At 51.2% G+C, this 9,092-nt stretch overlaps 1 protein-coding gene across 1 annotated transcript; it reads left to right on the top strand.

The window, feature by feature from the left end:
* Positions 1–319: 319 nt before the first annotated feature.
* NFILZ (NFIL3 like basic leucine zipper) lies at positions 320–4,315 on the top strand (the record flags this gene model as incomplete). Its single annotated transcript, XM_084221339.1, has 3 exons — positions 320–363; positions 541–612; positions 3,358–4,315. The coding sequence occupies 3 exons, from the start codon at positions 320–322 to the stop codon at positions 4,313–4,315; spliced, it is 1,074 nt and encodes a 357-aa protein (XP_084077465.1).
* Between the last annotated feature and the right edge of the window lie 4,777 nt (positions 4,316–9,092).

Genomic DNA, 9,092 nt, shown 5'->3' with positions numbered 1-9,092 from the left:
TACAGCACGTCCTCACCCTCACCAGGGTGCACATTAAACCAGGGCACTGCCCATTTAACCCTTCCCAGCTGATCAGAGGCATCATAGAAGTGATTAGGATGGGTTTTACTGCTTATCTTCGTGCATTTAACAATCTTTATATAAAAACGCGCCTTGCTTTCGGCTTGCTCAGAGGTAAAGCTCAAAGGCTGTTCTCTAGAGGAACAGAGCTTCTGAGAGATGCTCTGTCTGAACAGAACCAGCAGATTTAGCGCAAAAAAGAGGTGAAAACCAAAGAAACAGCATCATTTTACAAATATTTTGGTGCTTTCTGCCCGGGATGCAGATAACACAGAGCTCGGCCTATATTCAGGCAAAACGCTGGTAAACCTCTTTTATACTTCCAGCTGCAGGAAAACAGCAGACACCAAAACACCTTAGAAACTCTTGGTTGCATAATTCCCGTGACCAAGCTGCTCTAATGTGACTGTAAATATCAATATTTCCCCTGGGCCCCGTGGGGACGGGCCCGGTGTCACTCTGTGCTCCCCGCTGCTGCAGGCCGCGCTCGCCAGGCCCCGAGGCTCGTGTGGGCACAGGTGTGACTTTGTGGGCTGCAGATAAAAATAACAGGTAGGGCTGAGACTCTGTGGCCTAAACCTTGATGCTTTCACACACTGGCCCAGCTCAGGCTTCATTCCTTGACCTTAAAAGGCCAGATCTTGCCTCTGATAAGAGCTTCTTCCCCTGCCTCCCACTTCACACCCGGCCGCCTTCCCGGCCTTCCCCACCTCCAAGGAAGTGGAAATGTTTGATTCTTCCCTTTCCCCCCGGGTTCAACCCTCACTTCTCACTATTTCACGTCCATGTGCTTCAAGTGTTGAGTTCTGAAGGAAATTCCCACCTTGGCACCGTCGCTTGGAGTGTGAGGGGTTGGATTCATGTGGGAAAAGTTCAATAAAATTGGTTTTCAGGAAGGTTCATTGCTCAGGTTCTGTCTCATAAATGTCTGTTTTGGGTTCCTTTTCCCCCCTGTGCTTCCCAGGCTGACTTAGCAGGGAATATTGGGAACAGTAATCCTGAAATTTTCCGTAGGATCTCCTTGTGATGGGCACCAGGGGCAAAGGAAGGATGGTGAGAGAACAATCTGCTCTGCCCACTGTGGGAGAGGAGTTTACTCAGTGAAAAAGCCACCTGTACATTTTTGGCTCATTCAGCAAACAACTCACGTCACCTCCAAACATGAAACATTCCTGCTAAGTGATTAAGCCCTGCAAAAACTGCATTTCTGCCTCTTGACACTGTGAAAAACCACAAATCCCCTTGCTGAAAGTCTCCTTTTGATGCTTTTAGGTCAGCAGTAATTTTGATCACAAACTGGAGGAATTACCCCAAACTTATTCATGCTAAAGGACATTCTTTGTTTTGGTTTGGTTTTGTTCATTCTGAGTTATGCTCGGAACCTTTGTGTACTCTTTGAGATCTCCAGGGCCGAGGGAGAAACTAAAATAAATGCATTCCAAATGTATTTAATTACAAAATCTCACTGATTTGTGCAGAGAGCACTCTGTTTAAACCAGAAAAAACTCTGGTCACACTGGACAAACTGGGAGAGGGAATAGATGTGGATTGGCCAGGTTTGTAGGTCTGAGTTGTGCAGAGGTCACAGGTGATTACAACTGGCCAGTACTGAAGGTTTCTAAACCTGCATAAATAAAGTTTTCATCTACAAGCAGTGGAACACTGAATCAAAGGCCTTGAACAGCATTTTAGGGCTCACCTTTCTGCTGTAAAATATTTGTGTAACTCTGTGTATGTATGATGGAGTTAATTTAATCCATTCCCACATTGTCTGATCCTCAAAATCCTCCAGAGATCTTTCCTGCTTCATTTGTTGGGCGCTTGGGATACCTTAAAAAGAGATCAGATTTTCTGAAATACTTTTAAATGGACACTGAGTAGGTTTAAAGGGGATCTTGGGCAGGAATTGCCCCCTGGCAGGGTGGGCAGGCCCTGGCACAGGGTGCCCAGAGCAGCTGTGGCTGCCCCTGGATCCCTGGCAGTGCCCAAGGCCAGGCTGGACAGGGCTGGGAGCAGCCTGGGACAGTGGGAGGTGTCCCTGCCATGGCAGGGGTGGCACTGGATGGGCTTTAAGGGCCCTTCCAGCCCAAATCATTCCATGATAACAAAGCTGGTTGTAACCCTGCTTCAGCTCTTACCCAAAATCCGTGACTGAGGTAAATCAGTTCTTCTCCCTGTGTCTTCCTTATCTCCCAAACAGAGCTAACGACTCTTATTTCCGCTGTAAGGCAGCTTGAGATGAGTAGGAGATCACTACTAATTTTTATCATCCTGATTGAAGTTACTTAGATAAAGTGTGACAGTTCACTGATGAAATGTGTGGGTTTGCTCAGTCGTGCACAGTTTTTGGGTATCCTGGGTGAGATGTGATTGATTGATTGATTGATTGATTGATTGATGTGCTGACACATCAGAACCTGAATATTTTGAAAACGTTACAGAGGGCTCCAAGGTGGCTCCAAGATGACAGGAATAAGCGGGAGAAACTGTCCTCATCCATGTGTGTGTAGCAGAGTGTTTTGGTTTGAAAAGACCGGTGTCACTAAGGAAGGCAGGACCCTCCCCTGAAATAGAAAATGCTAACCCCCTCCCTCTGAATTATTATAATTTTGAAATTCAAGGGCTCTCAGGCAAAGATATGGGAATAGAAATAATAGTTCTTTATCAGGGAAGAAAATTTTTAAAAAGATAAAAATGCAGTAATACAAAACAACCCTGGCAGAGTTAGAACACACCTGTCCCCTGTGTGTCAGGGTGGGGGCACAGCCCCATCCCATGGGGGCTCAGCCCTCCTGCAGTCCCAGCTGTGGTTCTGCTGCAGCAGGATCCTGCACAAGGGGGGAGTTTTCCTCTGCAGCTCCAGGGCTGATGGAGATGGGCCTGCTCTTCCTCTGGGAATGCAGGGCAGGAGAAAGCTGCTCCTCTGGGAATGCAGGGGGCAGAGGCTGCTGTGCTGTTCCAGGGCAGATTGTATCCAGGTAGGAATGATTGGCTCCTCCTCGGGGCACAGCATCTCCCCATGGGATGATGGAATTTGATCAGCCCTGCAGGGACACTCAGTGGCCATGGACAGAGGAGATCTCCTGGAGGGAGGATTGGCTGTGGGAGAGATAAAGAAAACTGCCCCATGAACAGAGATAACTGCCCCAGCTCTGACAGATGGCAATAGAATGCACACTCCCATTTCCAACCTCAGACATAGAGACAAAAACCAACCCCATTCCGATATGAATTTACCCAATGGCACTAATTAACAGCACCATTAGAGGCAACTAATGAACTCTTTCATTCCAACAGAACCCCAGCTGCCTTCCCCACCACCATGGAGCACTTCCTGGCCACTCCGAGCGAGCTGGTGCTGCAGCGGGGCCGGGCCCAGCTGCTCCTGGGGAAGGCGGGCGGACACTCCCGGCGGAAGAGGGAATTCATGCCCGATGACAAGAAGGACACCATGTACTGGGAGAAGAGGCGCAAGAACAACGAGGCCGCCAAGCGCTCGCGGGAGAAGCGGCGCCTCAACGACGTGGCCATGGAGAGCCAGCTGGCAGCGCTGAGCCGCGAGAACGCCGTGCTCAGGACCGAGCTGCTCTCCCTCAAGCTGCGCTTCGGGCTCCTCAGCCCCGTGCCCAGCCCCTACCAGGGCCGCCACCTCGGGCTCTACCTCAGGGGGCACCGGGCAGCCTCACCCCTGCTGGGTGTGGAGCCCTTTGCTGGTGACTCCTGCTGCCCTGCCCAGAAGAGTTTTGTGCCCAAGGTGCTGGAACCGGCTGAGTTTCCCTGCAAAACCTTCAACCCCTCCACAAACATCCTTGGCTGCGACTCCAAACCCATTGTCATGGACACACATGGCCTCCAGAAACCCAAAAGGTTTGAGGAACCCTTCAGCCCCAAAAGGTTTGAGGAACCCTTCAGCCCCAAAAGGTTTGATGCATCCTTCAGCCCCACAGTTTGCTCTCCATTCCTCAGCTACCCCTGCCCAAACAAACACCCCTTCCCCTGCCCTTGGCTGGGCAGCGCCTGCTTCTTGTGCCCATCGCCCAGCCTGGCCGAGGCCAGGAAGGAGAGCAGCACCGTGGTGTCAGATGAAGATGACGAGCAACAAGTGCCCAAAACTTCTCCTGTGCCCTCCTGCAGCCTGCCCTGCCCCTCAGAAGAGCAGCTGAAGGGCCGGAGCTTTGCTGCCCTCCCACACAAGCTCCGGATTAAGAGCAAAGCCCTGGGCACTCTGGAGGAGCCTGGGCTGGACTCACACTGAGGCAGCACAGGAACAGCTGCTGTGGGGCCAGGGTGAGACATTCCAAGGAAATGAAGGGTTTGGAAGGACAAGGAGAGAGGGAAATGTCTTTTTCTCCAAAGATGGACACAATTTTCTCTGCTCTGTGTAGAGGTTGAGGGAGTTTCTGGGGCTGCATCACTACAGCACAACTGCAGCTGGCCAGGACCCTGTGGTCACCCCCTGGTCGCACTGGTGGCTCTGCTACCACAGCAAGCTCAAACTGGAGGTGTGAAGGGGCAGGAAGAGGCCAAGACAGGGGAGATGGTCACACAGTGTGACACCACTACAGCTGGTGGGGTTGTCAACTTCTGTAGTCACCACTGCTTCATCACCGCCTTCATCCTCACCAATGTGCCTGAAGTCAGAATTACTTGACACAGGAAACTGTTGATGGAACCAGTTTCAGACCCCTCAGCTGTCTGGAGAAAATAAAAAGGAGTTGTAGACTCTGGGAGTGTGGATTTACACTGACATGAAATGAAAGCAGGACCTCCTGTACTTTATTCCATAATTTACCTCCAGAGAGAACAAAATCTTTCTCTGTGACCAGACATGCTGTGGTCCAGAAGATTTCATTTATCTTTGCAACTGTTATTATGGAAGACTAAATATTATTTTATTATAATTATTGAAATGCAAAAAATATTTTAGTTTTGCTTATTTCTTTTTAAAAAGGCATTTTCAAACCTGATCTTTCTGCATTTGGGAACTCACTATCAAACACCTGCACATGGTGTTTGTATTCCTGCATCTGCTGGGACCCAGTCCCTGTCCATCCTGACTTCTGCCTGCTTTTCCTTTGGGAAAGCCTCAGGGCAAGCAACCTCCTGCAGGGCTCTGGAGCCTGCTTGGAGCTGTTCCTCAGTTTTCAAGCCAAAGAGAATTCTCAGGGATGCACTCCAGGTGCAGCTGTGACTTTCTCTCCTCAGATCTTTCCTGCTTTGTCTCTTTTCCCAAGAAAAGGATGATCCTGCACGTCTGATGTTGCTGTGTCTCTTAGCCCCAAACATTTTTTGACATTTTGGACAAGACCAGCCTAATCTGATGAGTTCATCAGCCCCAATCTGATGGAAGAAGATCTCAAGGTGAATAAACAACTTCAAGCTGATCTCCTCTGCCCCAACCACACATTTTCAGTCTGTGTCCCATGTCCCAAAAGACAAAAGAGCTGCAGGGCCCTGCTGGGAACCAGCACTGACTGTGGAGCTCAACATCCTGGCACAGATCCCCTGGGAGTCTCCGCTCATCAGTTCCAGCTCAAGGGATTCTCCTGTTCCTTTGTGTGTCTGTCCCTCTGTCCCCTCAGGTGAGACCCCCACCTACAGAGCTGCCCCAGCCCTGGGTCCACCACAGGGAGGACCTGGAGCTGCTGCAGAAAATCCAGAGGAGGCACCAGGATGATCAGAGGGATGGAGCAGCTCTGCTGGGAGGAAAGGCTGGGAGAGCTGGGATTGTTCACCTGATGAAGAAAAAACCCTGGGATGAGCTCATTGTGGCCTTCCAGGACCTGAAGGAGCCTGCAGGAAACATGGAAAGAGACAATTCACAAGGACAAGGGGGAATGGATTCCACTGCCAGAGGGCAGGGCTGGATGGGATCTTGGGCAGGAATTGTTCCCTGGCAGGGTGGGCAGGCCCTGGCACAGGGTGCCCAGAGCAGCTGTGGCTGCCCCTGGATCCCTGGCAGTGCCCAAGGCCAGGCTGGACAGGGCTGGGAGCAGCCTGGGACAGTGGGAGGTGTCCCTGCCATGGCAGGGGTGGCACTGGATGGGCTTTAAAGACCCTTCCAACCCAAACCCACCTATGATCCTTGAAAACTTCAGGCTCTGGAGAAGAAGGACAATTGACAAGAGTGTTTTTCTAGGAATCATTTCATAGCCAATAAAGGAATGCAGCAATAACAGGACCATGCAAAAGGACATCCCACACTCCCTGACAGAGGATGGAACAATCCCTCAAACTGGTTTGGAAAAGAGGGCCCTGAGTGGGAGCTGTATAAGGGATCTGAACTGGGGAGGGACCAAGAGGTGCCCAATAAAACTCTGTTTCCAGGAGCTGCAAAAGGTGTCTTGGTTTGACTGTTGGAACTGGATCTGCATCTTTCCCCCGGAGGAAGAGCCAGCATGATGAATCCATCCAGTCAGAACAAGTGGGAACAAGCAGGGAGCTGTGGGCACCCATTCCTCTGTCCATGAAGATGTTTTCCTTCTGTCTGTGCCTCTGCTCCCATGGCAGGACCCCAGCTCCCAGCACTGGGGTGTGGGGCTCTGTCCTGGCTCACCACTCTTTATGGGGACACCCCACAAGGATCAGCCCCAACTGGCCCTGTCCTCCTGTTCTGGGCCAGGATCAGTGCAGAGAAATGGCCAGAGCTTCCTGGCACAGCTGCCAGGGCACAAGGGGGGCTCTCCTGTACCCCTGGTGTGAGGGGAAACCAGAGCTGCAGCCGCTGCTCAGGGTGAAACGCGAGGCAGTGATGCTCTTGCAGATTAAAGGAAACCACATGTGGTTCCATTTCCTGCCCCATTCCGGCTGTCCCCTCTTCCCCTCACAAGGGGCAGGGACAGCCCACGGCAAGGAGGAGGCACAGAAATGATTTTACTGAAAGCAATCACCTCCCTCCCATTCCTGCTGTTCCCAGTCCCTGCAGGATCAGCTTTTTCCCCCTCTAGGCTGGCTCTGTGTGCTTGCCAAGAATTCGGGATGCAGCGAGGGGGTGGGAGGGAGCTCAGTTTAGTCTGTAGGATGGATTTGAGGTTCACATGTCACCTCCAGGACCTGCTGTCCCTCCTAACCCTGCTGCACCCCCTAATCCTGCTGTCCATCCTAACATGCTGCACCCCCTAATCCTGCTGTCTCTCCTAATCCTGCTGTCCATCCTAACATGCTGCACCCCCTAATCCTGCTGTCTCTTCTAATCCTGCTGTCCCTCCTAATTCTCCCGTCCCTCCCATCCCTCTGCCTGTGGCCCAGTGATTCAACCCCAAGAAATTTAACCCTGCAAGTGCCCAAAGGTGATTTTTTGTGATGTGTTGAGAACGCTGAAGAAATGAGTAACATTTCCTGTTTGCTGTGTCCCTGCTCTCACACAAACCAGGGGCCAAACCTGGTTTGGAGTCAGGGCTGGTGGCACTGGGAGCTGTTGGGTGCCTGTGGAGGGAGTGGGAGGGTGGGACAGCAGCAGGAAAAGCAGCAGGAGATGGTGACAGGATGTACAGTGAGCCAAACTTGGTCCCACACCTGCCTCACCTCACAGCTGCTCCCACACCTGCTCCCCTCTTTCCCCTGCTCCAGGTTTGCCTTTCCTCCCCTCCAGGGTCACTCACCTGCAGGAGATGCAGGTGGAGATGTTTCTTCCCCTCCTTCCCCACCTTCACTGCTCCTTTGCTGCTTTGTCCTAGAAAGTTTCCTTTGTGGGGAATATCTATCCATCCATCATCCATCCATCCATCCATCCATCCATCCATCCATCCATCCATCCATCCATCCATCCATCCGTCCATCCATCCTATATCCATCCATCATCCATCCATCCATCCATCCATCCATCCATCCATCCATCATCCTTCCATCCATCCATCCATCCATCCATCCATCCATCCATCCATCCATCCATCCTTTATCCATCCTTTATCCATCCATCCATCCATCCATCCATCCATCCATCCATCCATCCATCCATCCATCCTTTATCCATCCTTTATCCATCCATCCATCCATCCATCCATCCATCCATCCATCCATCATCCATCCATCCATCCATCCATCCATCCATCCATCCATCCATCCATCCATCCATCCATCCCTATCCATTTTCCCAAGTTCCACATCCAGTAACACCCTCATGAAAGATCCATTGTTGTACCAATTGTGAGGCTGGGCTGGAAGTGAGCTGAGCTGCTCCTGCCTCTGCTTAGGCTTAGTTAATTCTTTAATTTGTCTTTGTTCCAAAGTAATTTCAGGCAGTTTTCAAGCTGATTAATTACTGGGCTGTGCATTATAGAATAAAAATTCCTGTGTGTCTTAAGAGGGGGAGACAAGGGAGATATTTCCTCTTGGGAAAACTATTCCAGTATTTTTTATCTGTCTGCCAGGACAGGGAGGTTTTGCTTTTGAGCTGGCAGGAGGTACCTGAGAGGGACACGCTGCAGACACCTAAATATACTTCAAGGGACATGGAGAATGGGAGCAGGGGAAAATTGCTCAGTGCTTTCTACACCTCAGAACGAGCTGGCACCCAAGCAAATTGGGCAGAGGCTCTGCAAAAGCTGCAGGATGAATTTTTTTCATGCAGCTCGTGACTAAACCCTGCAGCAAGGGACCACAGGGGTCAAAAAACGAGGAGAGGATTTCAGGAAGGATGAATCTACTGGGAGGAATTGGAGACTGAGCTGGGGGAGACTCTGGCTCAGGGGAGCTGGGGGTGGGTGATGCTGCTGCTGCTCTTCCTGGGGTTCACTGAGCACCCCCCAGCTTTGGGGACCAGCCTGGCTGGAGCCAAAGCCTCATCCAAATGCTTCTCCATGCTCGTGCCTCAGAAAGGGGACGTTCCCTGTTGCCAGACAGAGGGAACTCCAAAAAAAAACCAGAAAATCCCACCCATTTCAGTCACTGTGTGTCACACACTGCAGAGCTGGGCTGAGAGATGAGAAGAGAGTCTTCTCTTCAGAGCATGAGTTAATGCTGACCTTTAGCTCAGGCTCAGGCCCCAGACTGAATCATTGCTCAGGCACAAAATGTCAGCAATGACTTCTGGA

This window comes from Fringilla coelebs (genome assembly GCF_963513975.1).
Source record: "Fringilla coelebs genome assembly, chromosome: 24".
Lineage (NCBI taxonomy): Eukaryota > Metazoa > Chordata > Aves > Passeriformes > Fringillidae > Fringilla > Fringilla coelebs.
Note: the sequence above shows the minus strand (reverse complement) of the source record. Positions and strands in the feature narration are given on the sequence as shown.